This window comes from Atractosteus spatula, chromosome 3 (genome assembly GCF_055471065.1).
Source record: "Atractosteus spatula isolate fAtrSpa1 chromosome 3, fAtrSpa1.hap1, whole genome shotgun sequence".
Lineage (NCBI taxonomy): Eukaryota > Metazoa > Chordata > Actinopteri > Semionotiformes > Lepisosteidae > Atractosteus > Atractosteus spatula.
Window position 1 is genome coordinate 60739808 of NC_142708.1, and position 26282 is coordinate 60766089.

General features: G+C 36.3%; 1 protein-coding gene across 1 annotated transcript in view; it reads right to left on the reverse strand.

Moving 5' to 3' along the window:
* The window catches only part of adamts12 (ADAM metallopeptidase with thrombospondin type 1 motif, 12), a 152860-nt gene that overhangs the window by 3338 nt on the left and 123240 nt on the right, over positions 1 to 26282 (reverse strand). Inside the window, exons 19-23 of the mRNA XM_088911721.1 lie at positions 24798 to 25862; positions 23907 to 24059; positions 22903 to 23076; positions 21961 to 22107; positions 18422 to 18575 (exon numbers count right to left, since the gene is read on the reverse strand). Of these exons, the coding sequence (XP_088767847.1) occupies positions 18422 to 18575; positions 21961 to 22107; positions 22903 to 23076; positions 23907 to 24059; positions 24798 to 25862 (1693 nt within the window). The remainder of the gene's footprint in view (positions 1 to 18421; positions 18576 to 21960; positions 22108 to 22902; positions 23077 to 23906; positions 24060 to 24797; positions 25863 to 26282) is intronic.

A 26282-nucleotide genomic window follows, 5' to 3' on the forward strand; every position in this document is an offset into this window, starting at 1 on the left:
TAACACAGTAGAAACACTGACAAGCTCTTTTTTGTTAATTGTGTGAAAGAAAAAAATGTACCCTGGGTACATTTCTGTAACAATGGTCAGGTAGGAGGTATGGATCCTGTGCAGGACTCAGGAGAGAGAGAGAGAACACCAATCCTAATCACTTAGCAAAACCTATACCAGAAAGCAAGCAAGGAGGTCAGGAAACAAGAAAGACAACCAGAGAGCAACAATCCAAAACGCAAGCCAAAGTCGAAAACGAGAGGCAGGGTAGAAGATCCAAAACAGTAAACTAGTAATAATATAACACGCACTTGTGGATTCTCTTAGAACTCAGAGCATACTGTATATCATATCACAAAGGAAAACTAGAAAACCAGATAGGAACTGTTTATTTAGTGAAGACCTTACTGTCTCAGCAAACTATTTTTCCGAGTATATAACCTAAAATTGTATATAAAACAGATGTATTAGAAGGTTTTAAAATTTTAAATATTTTAAAAACTTTTACAATTCATTCTTCCAAATGCAGTGCATACCAGCAACTTATACATCTTGTTAAAATTATTTTTTCTGCAATTATCTAAGTAGTTTTTTTAAACATGGAAAATGTATCTTGCGCAAGTGATAACATTTACTCAAGTACCAAATTAGCTCTACTTTTGCCATCATATACTGTAGAAAATAACATAACATATGTTTAACAACCAGAAATGGGTTCTGGTGTTTTGATAGATCCAACTGTTTAAACAATTATCTCTCCTAATGAAGATATTTAACCTGAACAGCTGTATGCATAACTATATTATAATGTATATACAGTATATAGCTTGTAAAAAATCAAAAGGAAAATAATTATAAAGTTGTAGGTACATCTCATAATGTACTGAATATGATTTCAAATTAAACATATGTTTCTAAGTTATATAAGTACATACAACTGCACATGTCTTTAAAATATAAACGTGGAATATAAACACCTGCACAGCAAACTTACAGCATAGTTCAGGATGTTTGCTGGTACTCTAAAGAGTGGAACCCTTGGTGATATCTATTCAAATATTCGCAAAGGCACAGAAGAGCTAAGACGTGATTGGTAATTTAGCTCAGTTGAAAGAAAGATAATTTCATCAATATAGCACTTTAGGAATACCCAGCTGTGGAATTATGAGAAAGACGCCAACAGTTACAGTATTCAGTATGACTTTTGTATCAAGCTCCCACATTTTATAATAGCAACCTCACATGTGCAATACCATGTACCTTTATTAGAACATCTCACGGTATAACAAGTATTGAACATTGGACAGACACTCAGATGTATTATTTTACTGTAGAAGGAATTAGTGATTATTTTTTCAAACTACTCTAAAACATCTAAATTTATTTGTGAAGCAATTTTTCACTTTTCTACCTTAACTACTGTTTAGTGGTTCTGCTGTGGCAGATGGCTTCCATACTAAGCCCAGGTGGGTTCTTAGGAATGAAAAGCGCTATATTAAATTCAATAAAGTATTATTACTACAAACCTAACAACACTTTGTCTTGGAAAAATGTGGTTAATTGCTGTAGTACACCTAATAATGATTCTCTTAATTTTGTAATGACAGCCAAAACCAATTTTCTTAAGAGTCACTTAAAAGTTTTCACCACTTGCGCCTTCTTGTTGAATAATCCGAATTCTGACACGTTTTCAGCTATTTCTGTGCTATTTAAAATGCATAGCATCAATTCTACAGGAGCCATGGCGTGTTCCAGTACAATTGCCCTCATTTATTAAGTAATTTAGAAATACCACATTTGTGACTGAAACAAGAAACATAAAGCACTGCTATCCGAAAACACCAGAACCGTGGTTTTCAATACATACAATGAAAAGTTTCTGTTCCAACAACTTTGATATTTTAGGTTCTTGGAGTGTACAATTTTCTCAGTGAGAAGCCAAAGGGATATTTCAACTGATCAGTTTTTTGTGATTTTAATTATGTACTGTGGATGGGCTTTAAGTAATCAGCTTGATTGCTGTGCTGTCCCTAATGTGTGATGACTGTTGCAATAAAAATGCAATAACATTTCCACCATAATAACATCTGTTTTGTATTTCTTTAACAACAAAGTTTTTTTAAAAAAAGACCAGTCTTTCGACAAATTAAGCAATCAACATGGAGAATCTGATAAGCTGACAACATGGGAACTCAGCAGGAGGCAGGAGATCAAACACTAATATGCGGAGCCAACCAGAGAAGGGAGGAGAGGGAACAGGTGCAGAGAGATTTCGTTAGCAGCTCTTGGACCACACAGGGCTAAAAATATGTTGCCTTAAAAAAACTTCCCTTAAAAAAGGGCTTTTATTTTCTCTCTTACCAAGCTAGCCCTACAGTTGTCTTGCACAGGTCATGGGACTGGCTTTTAATGATCTCCATGGCTAAAACATTCCTACTGGCACAGTATGTATTCTTTATATGCACCACCCACTCCCTGGCATCTACAAACTCCACCCCAGGTTCACAAATGACCCAAGAGCAGCAGATGTAGAGATGAAACTGGGTAGTTGGTGAAAATCTGGGAAAGAAATCCCATCGTTTTATGATATAGAGTAAGACCCCCATATCATTTCAGCTTAGCACTCTGCTTATCAAGCACAAAGCACATCAGTGAAAACAAACACAACACTGATTGTGTCACTTTTCATCATTTTTGACTAACAATTGGCTCTAATTTTCTACTAAAGGCTACTACAGCACCTACAGAACCCTGACCACAGAGTTCGAGTTTAGATCTAGGAACAGACTTACTTATTGTGTTAGCAATTATGATATGGTAGCCGAATGAAAAGCTTTGTTTTCTCAGGGTTGTTATACCAATTGCTGTATATTGTTATATCATCAATGTTAATTTATATTGTGAATTTAAGATTAATAAATGTATTTCTATTTTTTATTTCTTTATGGCTTGTCACTCTGACATTTTATCAAAACCATAAAAATAAAGTATATGAGTTAAGATGTTATTTTGCACTTTTACTTTTAAAAAGCATTTAATATAGAAGATAATATCCTGAGTGGACCTCAATGAGTGGATGCTGAAAAAAAATGACAGGCATTTCTAAAAAGAAATCTAATACTTGGTTTTCCTTTATTTTATAATTGTTAGGAAAAACTACAGATGCTATAAACAGCTTTTCATTCATGACTACAAATGTTTAAGAAACGTGTTTATTTTTTATATGTTTTATAAAGACTATGGGCTTATTGACACTCTGTAAGCAATCTTTTAAGGAAAGGAAATGATTCACAAGCTTAAGAAAGACAGTGATGGATGACTTCTTTGAGCTGCATCTCTTGCAGATGAATCATAGGTACTTTTTCTATTACTGTGAAACCAGAAAGATGCTTCTTTTCTTCATTTAATTTTTCATATTCTCTGACTATAGCTGCAAACGTGGAATTATTCTTTGCAAAAAACTTAGACAAAGTGTTACTGTAAACTTGAATGACCCATGATATTATGATATGTAACTGGAAGGGAGAGAATAATTCATTTAATTGAAGCCCATAAAACATGTATTAAATTGTTTAGGTTTTCCAAAATCTATTTATCTCTGGATTGTATTGTATTTATCATTCCTTTTCCTAATCATAAATTTAATTTCTCTGCTTACATAACTAGATGCCAGAAAATGTATGTAACTTTATCGATTACAAAATAATTATTATATTTTTTGTAGTATATTATTATATTATTTTTATATGGATATATATTATTATATTATATATGATGTATTATTTCATTTACAGTATTTCTACATTAAAAAAAAATATATATAGTTGCTCTGTTCTGAGAGTCCAGACACATTCCATAAAGTTCAAAGGGGTAAGAATCAGAAGTAACAAACAATATCAAATGTTCTCCTCTTCTTTGTAACATCTCTCTGTGCTCTTTTGTTTCTACCTTATTGCCATCAACCTACAAAAACTCCAGCTGACATTGGCCCTGAAGCTGAAACATGTATGTTATGTCTGATGGCTTGATATCTGTTTTTAATTATAACATATTTTTTCTACAAAGAGAGTCAGTAAGTTATGAAAGAGCTGAAAGAATAAGAACTTTAAAAATTGTCTTATTGAGTGGCAAATAAATATCTTTCCTGAGATATGGATCTTTAAAAAATCAACTAGCCTGTTCACCAACTCTCTTGTAGGCCTTTGCTGCAGCTCAGAAAAGAATATCAGTTTCATTCCAGCATGCTGATGTTTATATCAATCAATTCTTGGCCTGCACTGTTTTTTTTTCTTTAAAAGCAATTATTTTATTAACTTCATTAGCTGATTGCTGATCGATTCCCAGCATGTCAAAATCCCCAGCCAAACAAATGACAGCTCCTGAAATCAGCTCCATCCTGGGTCTGGTATCACCTGTTCTTCACCAATAGCTCAGAAAAAAGTAATGGTTTTTCTTCAGTCTCCAGCCAACAGAACTGGCCCTAGTGCTGCTGTGGTCCCAAGGCTATTTCTGTTATTTTTCAGTTGGCCCAGTTTTACCTCTGCAGTAAATACTCTTTGTCTAAACACTGGGCCCCAGGCTACTTTCTCACTTCCTTCCTCAGTTCTCTGGGTTTTCTCTAGTCCTTGGGTAAGGACCATATGGGGTTGATTTTAAATGTACCCAAACAGTTCATGTAGCATTAATTACAAGCCTTATGGGAACTCTGACTCCATATTCCAAATTGTTTTATGTTGTTGCTATTTGTTTTCTTAAGCAGTAGTCCTGGGGCTTCCTGCTGTATTGATTTTCTCAGTGCTGTGAGTCTGTTTCTACTTCTCAGCAGTAGATTTTCCTTTTGTCTCTGCTTCCTCTTGCTCTTCATCTGGAACTCCAGTGAACCAACAAGATTTTTGAACAGGTGTGTTTAAGCACATGCACACAATCAGCTTTCTGCCTGAAATGCTGGAAACATTGCCTGGCATGTTTTGTTTGTTCCTATTTTTTGTAATTTTGAAGTGAAGACCATTGTGAATGATCAATGACAGAAAAAAAGTCTGAAGTGCTAATTTTCCTGGCTTCAGCATTGTGATTTCAAACATGAAGCTGAAAAACTAAGGGCAAAATATATTTTTATTAATATATTAATATATTACTCACATCATATCTCTTTACACCGTCATTCCCCATAATGACGGCCTTACAGCCCTCAAGCACACGCTGGACAAACACACAGTGCTTGATCCACCCACCCACACCCTGGTACGCCTTGCAGAATTGGTCCTCACACTGAACGCATTCTCTTTCAATAATCTTTTTTTACCAACAGATGAGTGGAGTTGCCATGGGCACCAGAATGGGACCCAGCTATGCCGATATTTTTGTCGGCTGGGTAGAAGAACGCTTCTTCGCTTCCTACACTGGCTATGTCCTGACCTCTACAAGCAGTATATTGATGACTGTGTCGGTGCCGCCACATACTCCAAAGATCAGCTTGAGTGCTTCCTGCAACATTTCACCAACTTCCACCCGTCCCTCAAATATACGGTAAACATATCTTCTACTACTCTTCCATTTCTAGACATCAACTTCTCCATCAACTATCCCCAACTCTCAACTTCGGTTTATTACAAACCCACGGTTCGCACAGCTATCTCCTGTATAGATAATTTCACCCCAAACACACTAAAAACGCTCTCCCTTTTTCACAGTTCCTTCGGCTACAACGATTATGCAGCGACGACATCTACTTCGAGAACCAAGCCCCCAAAATGTATTCCTTTTTCATCAACAGAGGATACCCCAGCAGTGTTATCGACAGGGCCCTTACCCGAGCCAAAAACACCCCTCGGACCATCAGCCCAATCAGGAACTCCCGCGGTAACAACCGAATTCCTTTGGTGCTTCCCTACCACCCTAACACACTTCCTATCCCCAGGACTATTAACGACAACTTTTCCATCCTACAGGATGATCCCTCCATTGGGGCCCTCTTTTCTGACCGCCCCACCATCTCATATCGCCGATCACCTAATCTGCGTAACCTTCTTGTCCACAGCTCCCTTGACCGCCCTCAGCAACCATCCACACCAGGCACTTTCCCTTGCAACAGAGCTCACTGTATCACCTGCAAGTATATATCCAACACCACACTCATTCAAGGCCCCTCAGGACAATTCCGGATCACCCAGATGGCATCTTGTACCTCCAGCAACCTTATTTACTGTATCTCTTGCAGTAAATGCCCAGCCATCTACTTTGGAGAAACAGGAAGGAGACTCGGAGACCGCTTCAGAGAACACGTCAGGGCTGTGAAGATTAAAGATCTCTCCAAGCCCATTGTTTCTCATTTTATTTCTGACGGCCACGACCACTCTAATCTCTCCATCTGTGTTCTCAAAGACGGTTTTCCAAACTCATACATCAGAAAGACTACCGAAATCAAACTTATCCTGCAGCTAGGATCACACCTTCCCCCTTCTCTTAACGTCAGACTACTCTTCTTCTAAATTTTCTCCATTCATTGGAAGTTTCATTTCACACCTCTCTACACCTATTATGACTTGATTGGCCTCTCTTTCTGTCCCCTGCTCCCGCCTCTCACTCCTCCTCTCTCTCAGCCTTTGTTCTCTCATTACCTTTGCCTACTGCCTTGTCTCTCTCACACCTGAAGAAGGCTCCATGGCCGAAACGTTGTGTTTTCTTTCTTCTTTTTTTCAGCATGGAATAAACCTATTACTTGTTCCTTTGCAGCCTACGCATGCTGACGCAGCTACCCACCTGAACTATTTTTATTAATTACTAGTACAGACAAAAATAACAGCAGTAACAGAGCCAAGCACACAGAAAAGCCAATGTCTACAGGCAAAAAACGCATCTTGATAACATTTAAGTTAAAAATATATATTATTCTGTTTTAACATATTTTTAAAACCCATTTCCACCTTTTACATCACTTATTGATGTAAACAGTATATATATAATTTTTATTTAATATAATTACTGCTCCAGGATCTAACAGGCACATCTTCAAATACAAATGCAATGAATAAACAAAGAAAGCTGTTTTCATGAAAGATTTCACCCATACAGAACTTTAGCTGATACAACTATGTACTGTATGTGGTGTTGTCTAGAACATTAGTTTAGTTCAAGGCAATGTCCTTGCACATCTTCTGGGAGAATCAGCAGAGAGTTACCAGAGCCCCTCTGCTTGACCTGGAGCAGACAAGCCTCAGCAAAAGCTCTTAAAACAGCACAGATCTCTCCGAGAATTCTTTGTTGCCTAAAAAGCAGGAGGAGATCTTCTATGCACTTTAGCATCAAATAAAAACCTAATCTGCTTTGTGCAGTTTAAAGGCTGAGTTTGAAGTGATGAAAAGTGCTCTTCTCGGCCTTGGAAAATCACCCCACTTCCTACTACATTCTTAACCCTTGTTTATTAATTGTGCTAACTTTAACTCTTCTCTTTGTAAACCCCTTCTTATTGTAAAGTGCTTTGAGAAGCTACTTTTAAAGACATTATAAAGTTTATTATTAGTAGTAGTGTCTAACTGATGTTTATAACTGAACATTGGATTGGTGGTATCATTTGGTGGATTACACAGTGCAAGGGCACCTATCCTATTAAAAACGTGGGTGGATATTTTTTTTGTGAAATTAGTTGCAAATTGAAAGCTGTTTTTTATGAATGGACTTTTTTATATGAATAGATTTTATTATTAGTTGCAGTAGACTAAGGGAGCTCACAAATAAAAAAAGAAAATCATCCAACTGACACCAATGCAATAAAGTGGTTGTGAGTTTTGTTGGCCTTATTTATGAAATATTCTCTTGCTGCAACTAAAAATGTTTGCACTCGAAAAGGAATTTTCAGGTTTACTTTCACATTGGAATATAAGCAAAAGTAATTTTCTAGTATATCTTATTTTCACTACTCAACACAGTATAAGAAAAAAAATCTATGAAACAATAACCTTATTTCAAAACCTGTTTTACATAAATGTATTTATTACAATATAATGTAAATGTGTCCCTCATTTAGTGTAAATACCTTAAGAAACTATTTTTCCCCATGACTGCCCCATCTTTTCTATACAATCTTTTCTATTCATAGAATGATTCCCATATGTTCAAGTATTTAAGCTGTATTCAATGTAGCAAACAGAGGTGAAAGACTTAATTGGAATGAAGTTTTAATTGCTCTCAATTATACTGTACATTTCATAATGAAATATAAAACAGGTCCCTATACACCAAATAAAGTTTAACATTATATTCATTTGAGCATATCATATTTGCTTTTAAATATTATACAGAATGATAGCCATAACATAAACCTACTGCAGTCACAGCAGAGTAATAGTAAAAACAAAAATTAATTAATTAACAATTCCTTTTCCTTTTCAGACTACAGCTTAATCCCTCCCAGTGTACATCCCAGACCGCTGTGAGTTCGGATTTTGCTTATACATATTAGTTCTGCTGGCTGTTTTTATGCTCTGAAAGAAAGTAAATACTTCTCCTTTAAGGCAGTCTGTCTTAATAATAATAATAATAATAATAATAATAATAATAATAATAATAATAATACTTTATTTTATATAGCAACTAACAAAAATAGTAATAAAGGAGACAAAAAAGTAGCACAAAGAAACTCAAGTGATTAGAAATGTAGTAGAAGATGCAAAGAGCACACAGATATTAATTACATAAAAAAACAAGTTTGAAAAATAAGGTTTTGATTCTGGATCTGAATGTGCTCAGGGGTAGGTGATATATCTGATTGATATATTGCTCCTTGGGTATAGAATTCCATAGCTTTGGAGCGTAGCAAGAGAAGTCCCAGCTCCCATAGAATGTAGGTGAGTTTGGGAGACAAACAGGAAACCAGAATTAGATGAATGAAGATTGCTAGGTGGGGAGTAGGAATACTGTATAATGAGTGAATAGGCACTGAGGTGCCAACACATGTAGAGCCTTAAAGGTGAGCATGAGGATTTTAAAGTCAACATGAAATTAACAGGAAGCCAGTGTAAAGACTCCAAGACAGGAGTAATGTGATCACTTGCATGCAAATCTGATTCTGGCTGCTGATTTTTGCATATACTGTACTGAACTTTGTTTAGTGTGGATTTTCATATCCCAGCATTGCAGAAATCAACTCTGGCTTACTGCATTGGCTTTAGATAGCTGATGGGAGGTGCTGGATCTTGTCGCAGTTTAAAAGAAGAAGTCATCCTGGATTTGATGTCAGAGATGCAACGAGAGAGTGCAGAAAAAGTTGCTTTAGTGGCAGGTTTAGTGTGGGCATTTAGTAGATTTGAGTATCATCAGCATAAAAATGATAATTCAGCCCATGTTATTTTAATAACTGTTCAAGTGGGAATATATAAATGTTGAATAGTAGGGGAGCCCAGTATTGAGCCCTGATGAACACCAAATTTAATTAACTCAATATCAGAACTGAAACCCCCAAGAAAGACAAAGTGTTGGTGATCAGTAAAGAGTTGAACCATTTAAGCAATGTCAGAGACTCTCAAGACAAGTAACTAAGATGTCATGATTAAGAGCATCAAAAACAGGGATAGGGATAGATGGAGAACTGAAATCAGCAGCAATAAACAATAACTCGTTAGTAAATTTAACAAGGGCAGTTTCAGTGCTGTGTAATTGTCTGAAACCAGATTGGAGGGGTTCGAAGAGCTTGTTTGCAACATGCCCTTGAGAGACTTCTGTAGTAGTTGGTATGCAAACTGGTATTTGGCAATAGCAGCAGAAATTGCTGTGCTGCATTGATTTTATTTTTTTCCACAATAACTGAAAATGAAAAACAGCACCTCACAGTTGGAAACTTTTATATTGAGATTTCCATATGAATGTTCATTATGCTCATGCCATACAGCAACCAGCCCACATTAAAAATGCACTCATCGATTTACTTATTTAATATATATTTTGAGATGGGCTATTCTGATGATATAGCAAAATAACACTTGTTGGTGTTGTAATAAGGAATTCCAGAGTGTGCTGTTTTGCTTTGGAACATGCTATTTCTATTATACAAAAAGGAGCCCCAGCATAATGCAGTCTCTGCCAAAATCAATTAATATCCTCTGAAGGTTGTATGCTGGGATACTATTTGCATAAAAAAGTACATCAATTAGGTCTATGTTAATTGTAAATGCAAAAAAGATGTAATATTTTCCATACAATTTACTGTAACCACTTACAAGACCCTCTGAGATTCAAAACAAAACATTATGAGTCAGAATTTCAAAAGTTGTATTAAAGCTTATAATAAAAGTTGCAGAAATTGTCTATATTACTGAGACTTGTTTATACTGGAGGCCTACTAGGTAATAACTGTAAAACAGATGAATTGCCCCAAAAGAGAAACCCCGATTGTCTTGAAGGTTCCATATCAGTGAGTGTTGCAGTTCTTGCAAAGAAATCAAAACAATCCACGAACAATAATGGCAACATCTCAAAACACTGTATACCATAACAGACAAGAGATCATGTGATTGGTATGCCAGAATAAAATGTTAAGCATTCAAAAATGTTCTAGTGGTTTGAAAGAGTTTTATTATTTTTTCCCCTTACTAGGAGGAAATTTTTGCTCTTTGTGTCATGGTTTGAGAGTCTTGAATTTGAATCCCCTCTCTTCCTTCGGTTGCTTTTTCGCGAATGGGGCTTCCAATTCTTACTGTGTCTGTGTTGTTGTGGGGGTGTGTGGTGATACATTATTAAGGCTGAGGATGTGATTTCTGGTTTCTGCAATCGTTGATATTCTGTGTTTCTCTTTCACCTAGTAACGACTGTGTATGCTTTATCCACTCAAAACATTATTTCTCTTTGACACTGAATTAAGTCTCTTTTAGTGATGACTAATATTGGTAGTCTGTCCTGAAAATGAATTCCACTTCCAAATGTGTCTGCTGTTTAGATGTTTAATGAAATTTAAAAATGAATGTCAATAAGTGAAATCTCATTAAAAAAAATATATTTGCAAATGTGCTAATTAGGATTATGTGCTAGCCGCCTCTCTGAAGAGAAGTAAAGAAAGGCTGTTTAAACCTAAGGGTTTATTGCAAAGGACTTTAAGGTAATAGACTAGGAAGACTTTCTTCTTCTGTATCAGCTTATACCCTTGTGATATTAAAACCACATTTCTGGAATCTCTGGACCAAACCTCTGCTTGAACGTGCTGAGATTAATGTGATGCTGGATGCTGATACAGTATGCTACTGCTGTGAATCAGGCCAAAATTAAATTATGGAAATACTTGTCCTCTTGCATTTGTAGAAATAAATCTCATCTTTGTAAAATTAGTAAACCATGTTTGCTTTTCTATAACAAGCTCACCAACTCACTGATTCTGATCCCACTGCAATGGAAAACAAACTTGTAAGAAAAGAATAGAATTTGTTGCTTGAACATCATACCAAATTCCTTAGATGTTTATCTAAGCAGAATTATTACTTTAATGGAAGTCAACCCAGCCCCTGACTAACTTTTACATTGCTGCAGTGAACACCATTTTCTGTTGCACATTATTGCAGATACAGTATTTCTAACATGAGATCAGCACAAGAGGTTACTGTTGTCACGTTATAATGTGCAGTTTAACTGAATTTATAAATATCAGACATTCTGTGTGATCAGGGAAACTATGAATTTCCTATCTTGTTCTGTTTTTGAAAAAATTTAAATTAATAGAAACCCGTGCAAAAGAAGGAATTGTTCCATAAGAAACCAATATTCAGTACGAAAATAAAAAATGCAGCAGGTAACCTAGAAACAAAAGAACATGGCCAATTAAATGAAAGGGAAAGTAATAACTGAATATGATGCACACAAAGTAATCAGTGATAGTCTTTCTTCAAAGGGAAAACAGAAAAACAGGAAAGAATACATTCTTGTACATTTTAATTTAAACAAATCCCAGTTTAAGGGTTAACAAAGCAAAACATGTTAGAAACAGGCTTCTAAATTGATTTAAATACTATAATATATATATATACAGTAGGTGATACTATACTGCAAATATAATATACTGTCTTTTAACTCTGGGTTTGATAAGATCACAAAAATATCAAATGGTATCTTTGGGGTATATCAAGTGAATAAACTCGATACCTTCTGACTTAATACAATTGCTCATTTACAATTAGATGAAAAAGTTGAAAAAATATCCACACTAATTATTTGTTGAAGATTGATTTTTTCATGCAGATTTAAATTATGCTTTTGAGATTTTTGTTGAATCAATGCTCCTAGCAAACCATCAATTAGAACATGGGAATTAGTGTTTTAATAGCCTAGAATCTTTCGTCTTATAAATCTCAACTAGAGAGTACTTAGAAATTGCATAATCACCTTTTAAAAGTCTAAGAATAGTGCCTTGAGATAAAAAACAAGAAAAATGAAAAGAGCCAAATGTGCAAGCCATTCACTGGTTAGCATTATAACGCCTTAGCATTTATTCTGTCCACCTACAACTTTTAGGAGTGACAAATGCAACCCTGTTAATAATACTGCATGAAATGTCTTTTAAGTGCCTCTTTTCAACTAATCCCCTAAACATTACAAAAGGAATTTGTTCACATACAGTACTGTAGTACATTTCAGGCCAGGTCAGGGTTAGGAACCATCCAGTTTTGAAGCTATTTCTATATCTGCTTCCACATGAAATGACAAAATCGAAAGAGTTGACCTAATGAAGGAGTTTTCTTCACATTTGCAATACGGCTCATTTTTGAAATACACATCCTGAAATGTGCAACATAATTGAAGCGGCCAAAACTATCCAAAACAAAAATGGGAAGATGGGAGAAAAATATCACTCTTCTGAAAGTTAAAACAGCTCCAAAATACAACCTTGAGGTTAAAATATGTAAAACTAGTGAGGGACTAACTCTAACCCTAGGTGGGGCTTTAATTCAGCAATACTGCAATCTGTCTCTGAAGCCTTCCATTCATCAGATTTGAAAATGTTCCTCAATCCAAAAAACATGAGCCTAAAACAATCAAATCCAGTCATAAAGGTTCTCGTACATTCCTCTTCATTAAAAATGTATCTTCAATAGGGAGGTTTTCAATGAGTTGAAAAATGTTGTTAATACAGTATTTTAATGAGCATATCTGTATTTTGTCAGCGATCTAATGTGTCTGTCTTCACACAAGTACTTGGTAGGATGAATTTAAAAGACTCCACTTCTTTCTTTATCTGTGGTTTAATTTTTAATAGTCTACTTCATGGGTCTAGATAATTTATAAGACATTTCACGGGTGACTACACCAAAGACAAGAACCCCAAAGATGCTGTCAGAAATAACAAGTTTAACAAAAAGCTTTATAGTGTCTTTTTGGACTCTGAAAGCTAATCCACTCATCTTTGTTGGTGGTGGTGGTCTTCCATCCACCTTAAAATTAACTTACAGTATCAGATAGGTTTAACTAACACAATAACACAGCATCTAAAATGAGTATGAAAAAAGAGATAAACCATGCACAGAAAATGCTGACATTATACCCAGTGTCACAGTTTACTTCCTAGAAAAAAACTGCATTAAATAGATTAGACTGTCCAGAGAATAATGTAAATTTAGAGAGCATTTTCTAGTCATTATAAAACTTAAAAATTAATAAAGAGGAACAACTTGATTTGCTGCAAGTAAGTGATTGCAGTTGTGGTGTTCACTTTGCACCCACAGCCTGACAGTCCATACAGAATGTAAATGTTGTGCATACCAGCACTGGAGCTGCAATGTCATACCAGCTGCAGTGTCATTAGTGTTTGCAAGTACTGACTGTAGCTCTGGTGCAGGAATATAACACTGTAATATGAGCTCCAGCTGTTTTGTGCAAAAGTTTGCTTTAAAAGGTTTTGCATTCTTCTTGTGCCAGTTCTTTCCAGGTTGTGAATGACTTATTTATGGCTCTGGAGGTCAAGGAAAGTCATCTTGGTTTTGTTGAAGGTTTGTGCAACACTTTAAGCCAACTGTAGATTAAGCTGGTGAATTAATAATGAAATAAGCCTTGCTCACTTATTAGGTTTAATCAATTAAATTGCTTTTATTTAGCCAAAATCTGACAATTAGTCTGCAAAAATGCAGAATCATGTACAAGGATTTCAAGAAGGAGTTGTTCATATCCTGGACAGAACAATTTCTATTTTATTTTTGGGAAAAGACTGTATGATGCTTTTTTGAGGAGAGGTGTAAAAACAACAAAAATCATTTACATTTTGAATTCTGGAATTGGACTTCATTGACATCTAAAGTTATCACACTAGTGAGCTCTTGGCTTTCCCTTAGCTTTGTCTCCAGGAACTGTGGTGAGCCTGACACAGGGGCTGCTTCCATGTCTCACTGTAGCATTTTAGCTGCCAGTAGGGCTTTCATGCCAAACTTCTGCAAAACTGAGTTACAGATAACAGTCTCTCTAACACGCCCTACAGTTCCTAGTCATTTGTGTCCCCCGCAATGCAAACACCTGCAGACAATTCCTATCTGCTCTCCTCAGAGACCATGATTCTTGTTCACAGGCAAGAACAAAAGCCAAATATGCACCTTATACAGTACATACTGACCTGCATAATTCTCTAAATGTTAAATTAAATGACAAAGAAGCTCAGATTAAATCAAGGAAAAGAAAGAAAGGCTACCATAGAAAACTACCATAGAGTGACATTGTTGAACTTCTGTTATTAGCTGATGGTTAACATTTTGACAGAATCTGTACTGACGAGGTCATGAATTGAACGAGCTGCTGTATACAAAACAAATACATGACCGTGACAGTTTAAGATACTTCAACAACTGACTGGACAGCTTTTAGTGATCCATTAACTACTGTATTTGGATCTTAAGTAGAATGATCTGACTGCTTTGTTAAGTTGTTATCCTATGACTTTAACCTATGAAGTTATGTGTCCTATGACTATATTCTCAGATACAATGCACACGTGGATTTTGCCAACAGTCCCAAGTCTGTCCAACAAAAAGAGTTTAAACAAATGTCCAGATCCTAAATTGCAGCCCAATGTCATACTGTATTTACCTTATTTCCATATAGATGGATTTTGTGCCAGCAATTGAGTGATGCAATGAACACTCCCGGCTACAGCATGTGGGTTAGAACACTTTAATCTTTCCAGGCAAAACTGACACCCCCTCATTTTATGAAACAAAAAAAAGCAGCAGAATTCTTTTCTCAGAAAAAGAGCTGTCAAATTTTCCCAAGTCAAATAACCACCTCCTCCACACTTTCCATGCATTACTTTCATTCTAAACAAGAATTCACATCTCAGATTTTTTGTACATTTTCACAAAAACAGCACTCTTACTGATGCCCAACAGTAATACTGGTACAGAAAACCATATGCAGAGGACATGTAATGGTGGTGTGGGGATTCAGAACAAGTTTAGCATAATATTTAAATGTCGACTGAAACCAGCCTCTGTCGATTATGAGTGATTTTTTTGTGGTGACATTTCACTAAACAGAGCTACATGAAAATGTCTCTTTGAAAATTCAAATAGTTCTTCAAGGAGAGGAGAAAAATGGTTACTGAGTTTGAATAAAATTGACTGGCTCTGGTGAAAGAATAATACTGTATAAAAAAAAACTTCTAACACATTACGATGTAACTAGTGCTATAAAGTGTCCCTAATCAGAAGGAAAATGCAGAGAAATACAGAACTACAGTGTAGAAAGTAGTAACAAGTAAACTCCAAGTGCAGGAAAAATGTTACACTTTGAAAAGGCTTCTTTTCTATTAATATTTAATATCCAGTTCCAAATGAATTATCTGCAACAATATGCATTCTAGGGCAGCACGGTGGCACAGTTGTTAGCATTGCTGCCTCACTGTGCTGGGGCCCTAGGTTTAATTTCCTGGGGTGCTATGTATATGGCCTTTATATCTTCTCTTCATGTTCGCGTTGTAGTGGATGTTGACTTTCAGCTGGGATTTAAACTAACTCAGTTATTTGCATTGTTAAGCGCCTTGGGGCAACCTTGTTGTGAAAGGCGCAATAAAAAAATAAATTGAATTGAATTGAATTTAAGATGGCAGACTTCAGAGAAAATGCACATGACCAATTAAGGTCAATCTTCTGTTGGCTTAAAACTTTCATTTACTGTCTGAATACTGGAGGTTCATATCTTCATGTAATTAAAGGACTACAACAATCACTTTTCAAGGCAGCAAATGTTGTTTTAACTTATGAAACAAAGTTTTTCATTAATTGGGAAAAACGTCTGTGACAATGCAATTAATCAACACTCCCTACTGTACCATATAATTTAACTTAATTAAATACGTGAGGCATGTCAAGAGCTTAAGAGGGCATGTAAAGTGAAAAGACAATCAACACCAACTCACGCAGCTGCACCTATGATGAAATAATAAATCAGTGTGAATCAGTATAATTTTACCCCTCCACTCCAATAAATCTGAGTCCCTGGGAGAATGAGACATGTGCATTTCCAGCTACAGGGAACTGATGATAAATATTAACATGCCATCTTAACTGACATGTAGAAAAAGTACACTTGTACCTCAGGCACTGAAATCTCTGCCAAATTATTCCTTTACTTTTAAAGTAAATGTGAATTGCTTTTGTAAATGGCAATACATTCTTTTGTCTATGCTGATTATTTGTAAAGTAGTTCAAAGTAATGACAAAACAATAGTTTAGTTTTAAAAGTACAGATTCCTTGAGAGTTAATCAGGAACCTGTATGTACTGTATTTTTTACTGTATATTTCAGTACAGAAAATGTTTTTTTTAATTAAATATACCAGCAGTAAAATATGACAAAAGCAAAGGTTATCTATCAATAATTAAGCAATGATCTCATTTAATCAGCTGACTTCTGTCAAAAAAGACAAAAATACACAACTCTTCACTTTCTTTCAATTAATACTGTACTTAGCCTATGAGTTTGTAGATAAGATCTGGAGTTAACCTAGCACCTGCAGAATCCTGAGTCATCTATAGGCATCACCAACAAATGATCTGACTTCAAGGGCAGTTTCCCTACAGCAAACCTGAAAAATGTGAATACACCAGAAATACTAAAAATGACAAGTGGTTTCTGGAGTTTGAGTAGTCATTGCAATGTATCAATGTCAGTACGGACAAATTGTGGTGACGGACAGTGGCAGGTGTTATTGAAGTGTAGTAACAAAAGGTAAATTTGTTTTGCACAGAGTTGCAATGTATGATCCTGATGCCAGAATAGTATTGATAGAACCCCTGCAATTCTCCTGAATCATGGGCCTGCTGCAACTAGCACAACAGAGAGGCCAAACTGGCAATACCGAACGAATGGCAGTAAACCAAAGGTACCATACCTTAAAAGTCTTCAAACAGTAACCGCTGTCATTTTCCACCACCTGGTTTGGCCTGTTCGCTAGCAATTCTATTCTGTACAGTAATGCTAGAACTGAACAGCTTCAAGTAAAGTATGTATTTGATAATTTCCTGCCTTTCTTTCTTCCTGATACCACACACAAAAGATATGGCATGTGTGGTGTCAGACTGGTGGCTAAGAAGGTCCATCTTTGCCTTTGATATACAGTACCTGTCTTGTGGCAGCCTAGCCTTGGGCTAACTTATCAACCGCTATTCTCTATGTGAATTATGATATCATAATTGCATAACCCTCTTTAAAAGACAATCAAAAGACACTACTTGACAATAAATGGCCTTTGAGATTTTTTAACCAGAATAAGCAACATCTTCCACTCCTAGACACCACTCCTTAAAGACATTTCTCCCTATTCACTTGTGTAAGATACTCACAAAAGAGTTTTTCTTTCCTTTTGACAGTGTCTTCTGCACAAAGACAGCAAAAACTGAAGTACAGTAGCTTTTTCCTGACTTGCTGCTAAGCTGCAAATATTGTCAATGAGGAACACTGAGTGGCCCAGCTACATCTACACACTTCTAGCATGTTATCCACCTGACGACTGCAATAAAAAGACTGAGAAAATATAGATTAGAGACAGCTAGAAAAATTAAAGTCATACAGGGTTTTGAACTAATTACCCAGATGTCCAGGGAAGGTATGGCCTGCAAAATGCCTCACATGAAGTAGATACACATGCTATGCTATCTGCGGTACTGTCACAGTCCCATCTTTCATCCGGTGTTTATCAGGTTAGGCCCAGGTTCATTTCAACCTCCTAAGGATAAAGCTGCTTCTGAAACTGGAAGCAGGGACTGAAGACACTGTTTGCATACTACGAAATTCTTGCAATAAATGAAGAAGGTCTCACTCAGCTTTAGACGATATATTTATCACATGTCTGCTTTATTAGTTTTTTAAACTTGTACAGTATCTTGTCTCACCTCATCAAACCTCTCAAAGAACTTAGAGTTCTAAGTCTGTTTACTAAAGCCACCTACATGGAAAGAAAAAAAAATATTTCTTACCCTTGCTTTTTTCACACTCCTGGAGATGACACTTCTGAAAGCTGTCTGGTCTGGTTGTCTTCTCACATAGGCTGTTGTTTTCTACGTTCTTGGTTTCCTCATTCACACAATTCACAACCCTATGCTGAACCCCTCCACCACAGGTAACAGTGCACTGATATTGAAAGAAAAACAAGAAAACAAACATTTTTCCCTAATGCTTAAGTGCTCGCAAGAACCAAAAGCTTCTAGATATACACAGCTGAACCTCATTGCAATGCTTACTTGTATTTATAATCAAGGGTCAAAAGAGCTAAAGAGCAATCATTCTTCACATGAACAATAAACATTTTGACACTAATTGAATATTTAAAATGATATGCCTTCTTTAATTAGATATTAAGGCTATATTAAGGAGTTATTATTTTAACCTCCACATGTCCTCAGGCTCTGCATTTTTTGCATTTTTAAAATGATTTTTATTTTTTTTCTTCCCAATGCTCTGGAGAGGAAGCTTTCAAAAATGATTCAAATCCACCTCCAAGAAAAAGTGATATCAGAATAACTCAACCTGCTTCAGGACACACACAGTGTAGTTGGTATCAGGTAACTTCTTAACATATTTGTTTTCCTCTGTCCTTTACAGACAGAAACTTAAAGACTACTTTTATAATACAGAATGTTTGCCTAAATCCCTTGGAGCTATAAAATAATTCTGAACCCCATGCCAATTTCTTTCTTTTTGTCCTGAATTGATTTTCTTTATCAGAAAAATAACAAGAGTTGGTTCTCTCTTCAATAAAAGATGTCTTTGTGTCTCAAAGTACACTTCATACAACACTAAAATTTTCATAGGAATGCTTTTATTTGAAAGTCATAATGTAGCTTTGTAAAGGATTTTGTTTTATGATTTATGTTTGTGTATACAATTCATTTGCACTAAAAAATCTTTGAAATTGTTATTTGGACATAGGAGATAGTATAGCATACTTTTCACTGGAACACAACTGCTTTGAAAATCATCCTGTATGCATAGCAATTAATCATGCCATAGTCTATGTAATAATTGACCACAGTAATTATTTTTTTACTTTATATCCAGTAATGAATGGCTTCTGTTTACCTTTAATTGACTTTTTTTGAAATTGACAGCGATTTGGCTTCCTGACAGACTAAGCACACTCACTCATTCACACACAGAGTTTGCACCGACTTTATAAGCAGTGTTTTTGACTTTTTACTTTTTATAAATAAAAAAAATAATTCACATTACTTACTGAATAGCAAGTAAGATCAATAACATTTAAATTTCTACAGACCTGAAATAAGGACTAGAGACTTAAGAACTGCTTTCAGGCATTTCAGCTCAGCCCAAATCCCATTAACATCAGATGTACAAGGAAATTACAGCAGTAACAAACTTCTGCCCCATCAGTGCCCATGTTTGAGCTGAGGTGCAGATTTCGCCACAGCTTTTTAATGAGAAGCACAAAATAGTGTCAGAGGAAACATTATGAGGTTTGCGCTGACAGTGTATATAACTTTGATTTTGCACAATAGTCTAAACAAAGCATTTATTTGTTGAAAGAAAGTTAAGTTCAGCAAAGACTACCCATGTACAGTGGGCAAGCTGGCTGTCTGCTAGGCAAAATTGGCAAGTTCAGATTACTTACATTGATTAGTGACTGAATAAGTTTTCCTGGGAGAACTGAATTTACCCTGTTTTCTATCTCTGTGTTTTTTGTTGTTAATTGTGGGTAATTCTTGTGTGTGTATTGATATAATAAACTATTAAACTGTTTTTGATATTAGTAGCCCCTCACTAATATTTAATTGCCTCACAATAGCTAGCACTGGTACTGGTGTGGATATCAATATTTGAACAATATTTGTTTAGTTGAGTAGGTTCCTAATGCACATACTGTAGTACTTTGGTATTATTTCTGTTAAGAAGGGGAGTAAATGTACTAATTTAAACTTATTAACTGTATATTCTGAAGGGTTACACTCAAAAAGGTTACCCCATTAGATAAAGAGTAGCTAATTGAACCAAGGATCTTATCTGGCGGTGTCTTGAAAGAAGCTAGGGTATCAGCTTCAAGAACAAGGATGGGTAACACTGTGTTAAAAGTGCATCCTATTCTCTTCTCTTCCTTATTGTGTTCACTGATGTCCTCAAGTTTGTGCGTCACTGTTCATTCTGAAGAAATCGTCTGGGTTAAACTGGGTTAACTCATCCTCATATTTCTGAGGATTTTGAATACTTGTTCTACATCTTGGCACTGAATGACATTTCCTTAAGCGTAGGGATACAGTTTATCTGATTGCTCTTCTCTTGACTGATTCCAGAGCAGTAATACAGTATATTTTCTATAATGTGCCTATTTAAATTGTACACTATATTCTAAATTAGGTCTCACTAGTAAATTGTACAATTTTTACATATCATCCCTTGAATTAAATTATACAGTTTTACCTATATATTCTAAAATTTTGTTTGCCTTTCCACGTCTAGAAGATGAACAGTAAATGACTGACCAACATAAACACCTAGTCTTTTTAATAAGTAACCTCTTATAATTGTTTTCCATTTTACATTTATAGTTTTCATTTTCATTAATACCTTCATGCAAAACCCTGCACTTCTTGAGTTTCATTTGATGCATTAACATTTTGTAATCCTCCCAATCTGGTAGCTTCTGCAAATTTGAGTAGTTTACTATACCAGAATATTGATCATTGAAATATACTGTATTAGTGAGAACAGTAGTCGTAGTACAGATTCCTACTCCACAATTATATCACCCCATTTTAAATATTCACCACTTATTGATACTCTCCGCTTTCTATTTATTAACAAATTCTCAATTGTAAACACGTATGTTTCCCTGAATGCCTGCTGCTTGCAATTTTGCAATTTGAGAATTGATCTTTTATGGTTAACAGTATCAAAAACCTTCTGAAAATCTAAATACACTATAGCATATGCTCTGTGAATTATTCATAAATTGGTTAGGGAAGGACTACCATTTCTAAATCTGTATTGACTACCCCCTAAGATACTATTTCCATATAGGTGATCCTTTAATATTAGTTTAGATCTAATAATTATTTCCATAGAATTATTTATCCATCAGTTAGAGATGCAGTGATTAACTAGGGTAGGGAAAAGCCAATTCACCTAGTTTGTGACCCCAACATACATTTATAGCCAACATAAAATAAACATAGAGTCAATAAATGTTCTAAGTCCAAGTTTCAATGCTAAATTATTGACGTCTTTACAGAAGAGCACAACCCATGCATGCACAAGGAGTTCTGTGTGTATGCTTTTCATGTACAGACTAGCTTTCAATCAAGCCTTGTGCTTCCACCCCCAAAAAAGAGCTGCTCTTGTTTCCACAGTCCCAGTTTGAACAAGGGAAAACAATATCAATTATCAATGGAGATGATCAATCTTCCTGTACATGTGGGACCGGCCTTACCACATGCAGGTGCTGGGAGTTAGGTAAACCCCAGCCTGACTAGCACTCTTCACAGCTGCTCTGTGTGTAAATTACCTCTTCCCAGGCATCAGCAACCCACTTGGTACAGAGACGTTCACTGCAAGGCTCAGTGCTGCTCGGCCTTTCTTTCAAGTTGCAGCGATTGTACTCGGGGCAGTATACAAGGCGTTCTCGCAGGCCAGGTCCACAGCTCTTGGAGCACTAAAAGACATTAAAAAATTCACAGAATTAATATGTATTTTGTGTCAAACAAGCCAGCAGCTCTTCAGTTGAATAGTAAAACTGGTGTCTGATCTTTTTTCCTCAGAGTTAAAAAGCTCTACATTTTAAATTAAATTTTGAAGACGATATTGATATATTGATTTTAACAGGATTCATACTGTACATTAAACCTTTCAAACATTTTAGTCAATAGAGAACTTGAAAGAATATTAGTTCTCAAATCCTGACATATTTTGTCATATGTATATATATATATTATATATTATATATATTTTATGAGAACTTAAATTAAGTTCTGCTTCACACAGTTTATTACAGAACAATGTAAGCCTTTGAAGTTATATGACACAAACACAGGAGGTACTACATAATCCACATCCTTAGTATACCACAAGCCTTTTTCTTCACATTTTCTCACACGATAAAGATTAAATTGACATCAAAAAGCATTCCTTGACTCAAACAGTCCTGATAAACAGAAGCTTAAATTAAGTTGTTCATTTATGAAGGACTGCGAGGCAATTTTAACAAAGGCACCGTGGGGAAAATCCTTTTCATTGTGGAATGTGGCCTATGACCACCAACAATTTAGGAAACTAAAGCAATGAATAATTTAACAAATAACAGTTCGATAACCGTGAATTCATCCATCTGTCAAAACAGGCATGAAATGCTAATGGAGTCATTTATCCTCAGTATGAGCTATTTTTGGTACAGTTCAAAAACTGGAAGTACAGGGACTGTGGGTAGTGAAAGGATAAATGGCAGCAGTACCTTGCTCCATGGTGACAGGCGCCATTCCAAGCAGCGCTGATGGTTACAAGGAGCAGACACAGAGGGCTTGAAAGCCAGGGCTTGGCAGTGGAAAGGGCGCAGCTGTCGCTTGCTCTGAGTGTCTATGCACTGCACGTCACGAACTTTTGTGGCCTCTGTGCAGCCTTCTGAACACTGCAAGGAACATAAGAGAGCTTACAAACAAGAGGAAGACCTCCGGTCCATCTAGCCCATTTAGAAGTTAGTTGTCATCCAGCGGTTTTCTGAAGGATGCCAAGGTATTAGCTTTAAGAACATGGCTGGGCAGCTTGTTCCACACTACTCCAAACCTTTGGGTAAAGAAATGCCTCCTGTTCTCAGTTTCAAATGTACTTCCATGTAGTGGAAATGAACAGAAAGGAATGGGGGGTGGAGAGGTTCTCACTATTCTCAGCACAAGTCACAAAATCAACGTAAAACACTTTTTGATGTTATAAATGCATATACTATTCATTTTAGAGATGATAATATAACAAAAAAGGAACAGGTACCCATTGTGTATCATAAATTCAAACAAATTGGTCTAGGAAGTAACGCACATTTGTAAAACGTCTTCATTTCAAACTTTGAAAAAAAGTTTGCTTAGGAACCATGGATAGGGCCCATAATGTACAAAAAATATTAACCATAAACACAAGTGATACAGACTTAGAAACATAGTTGATTATAATAATTCCAGTAGTTTATTTGTAAACTATTAAATACTGTTATGTACTTTCTGAAAAACAACTTGCCTGGGAATGACCTGTGAAACCGGAGGGTACACTTGAAAAACACAGTTTACACCAGACACCTCTTTATATTTTCAAAGTGGTTTTAATGAAATACCATTTCTCTCTCGAAACAGACAGAATATCAGGAGGTGCCTATAGGGGACCGAACAAGTGCAATGCAGCTAATTGAATTTGTGTTGCTCCAGTTGGCCTCTCTGTGGACAGATTCACATCAGGAAAAGCCTCTCTCACCTTACTCCACTCTCCACTTTTCCAGGCAGCACATGGGCGGAGATGGCACCTTCTGGCTGGGTCAGGCCTTTTGATGTTTTCACAGTCTGAATCCTTATTAGTGCTGCACACAACTGTTCTCCAGACTGCACCCAGTCCACAGGTCGTGGAACACTATCAGAGGAACAAGGTACTCTTTATCAAAGCTAGTCTTCCCAGTTTGGCAAAGCAGTTGTGGCTCATTTTGAAGAAATGTGTTATAAGTCAAGAGAACTGTGTTTCCTTTGCTGTTTGTTTCCCATATACATGTGTGCAAAATGGAGATTTCAAGACTTGAGTGAATAACAATAGAGTAGCCAGCCTCATGTTTCTCTGTCATTTGCTTTTTCTTCTTGTCAGTCTGGGCAAGCTGCATGAGGACATCAACAAGGACACAAATACAATGAGCAAAAGAAAAACAGTAGCAGAATAGAAAGAAAAGTTGTACGTATGATTGAAACAGAAGTACATAAACAAAAGGAAACTCACAAGTCTTGTTATATTTCAAAATAATGCAAAATTATTTCATAATGAAAAACTAAACTTTCAAGTTGCTTTATCATCTGAAATGTTTCAATATTTTGATACAAAAAGATTTTCAGTTCTAATTTTTACACAAAAGCATGAGCCTGTAAAGCTGTGCGACGGATAAATGCACTGCATTGTCACGTGTTTCACATGTACTCAAGACACATGTCAACGAAGGCACAATGTCAGCCATGTCAGCCAATGCACATCAGCACACTGAATCTCCTGAAGACTAAAGTGTGAACAAATGCTTACCTTTCTCCTTCATTCTCTTCATTCTCTGAGGCCCCATCCAACCACAACAGGCTGAAGGCCAAAGAAAGGAAATGAAATATGAAAACTCACCTCGCTCCAGTTTCCAACGACCCAGTGAGCATTCCTGCTGATGTGAGGTTTGCCGTGGATGTTTTCATAGTTTCCTGTAAAGCTGAGGAAATGTCCATCTCTAGAGCCATAGACTTCTGGAGCTGCAGTGGCATTTCTTGTTGCCCATGGATCAGATGCCTTCTTAAAGTGCTCTTTCAAGACTTTAATTGTTGGATAAACAGTGACAGCTGAATGGATCTTTTCTGTTTCAGAGTGAGGCATCCAAGATGTAGTGGGAGTTGTCAGTTTTGTTCCATATCTAATGGGTGACATGGTCGCCGTCCTTGTCAACCATTTGTTACCTGTTTTAATATGGGTTTTGCCCATTGAAACAGTTCTGTGATAGGGAAGCGTGGTCCTGGCCAAAGGGCTGTGACTGGTATAAGGTGTTGGAGCAGTAGTTCTGTAAAGATCCCTGGAAGAGTTTATGCCTTTGTGTGGGCTTCCTTCATCTGTCTCTTTTCGGGTCAAAGTGGAATCATCCGTTACGTAGTCATATCCAGGAGTATATCTCACATGCTTATCTGCAAATATGATGTCAGGGGTACTCCCATGATCCTCGTCCAGATCATTATTTGGCTCAGGGTCCTTGCGATTGGTGATACTATCTCGAGAGAGCTTAGGGATGTCCTTTGTGCTTCCATTTTTTACTACAATAAAGTTGAAATAGTAATCCTCACTGTCGACAGTATCTTCTGCAATAGGATTTGCCCATGTGGAGATAGAAAGGACGCTGGTCACAACAGATGGACTGGTGATAGTCATAGCTGTTGTAGTCCATGTAGAGGTTGGGGTGGTTGTCATTGGATCTGGCTGGAGAGTTGTTGAACTTGGCTTACGAGTTCCATTGTTGGGGGAGCTCTTTGTGAAGACTTTCCGGAATTTCAGAAATGAAGGGGGGAATGTCCTCCGGCTTGAGGGGCAGCTCTGTAGGCTGCACAGAAGCTTGGAATGGGGCTTCTTTGATGGGTCACACTTTTCTGTGGCCACTGCGACACAGCTAACTGATCTAGACCTCACACCTCCCCCGCAGGAGACAGAGCACTAAGAATAAAAAAGGAAAAGTCAATATTAATGAAGAAAAATGTATTTTGCAAATTAGTTATAAAACTGTTGATGTTTACAATATTGACTTTATTAATAGTTGTTAATAATAATATTATAACATATATATATATATTTAATTAATTTATCTACCATGCCTGCTTCACCTTTGTCAAAGCCTACCTGTAGGGGTCTCCTCAGTGCTGTTTAGTGACTGGGAATCATTAAGTTCAAGATATATTTGGAATGGCAAAAAATAAGACTGAGATTTAGATCAACTCAACTGCCGAAGGCTTGGTTTTAAAAGATTTTTAAAAGCAAAAAACAGTCATGTTATCTTTGTGAAGGTAAAAATACAGTATGAGCAGCAGTTTTATAAACTACTGTAGCTAACTGAGAATTCAGATAACCATTACTGTA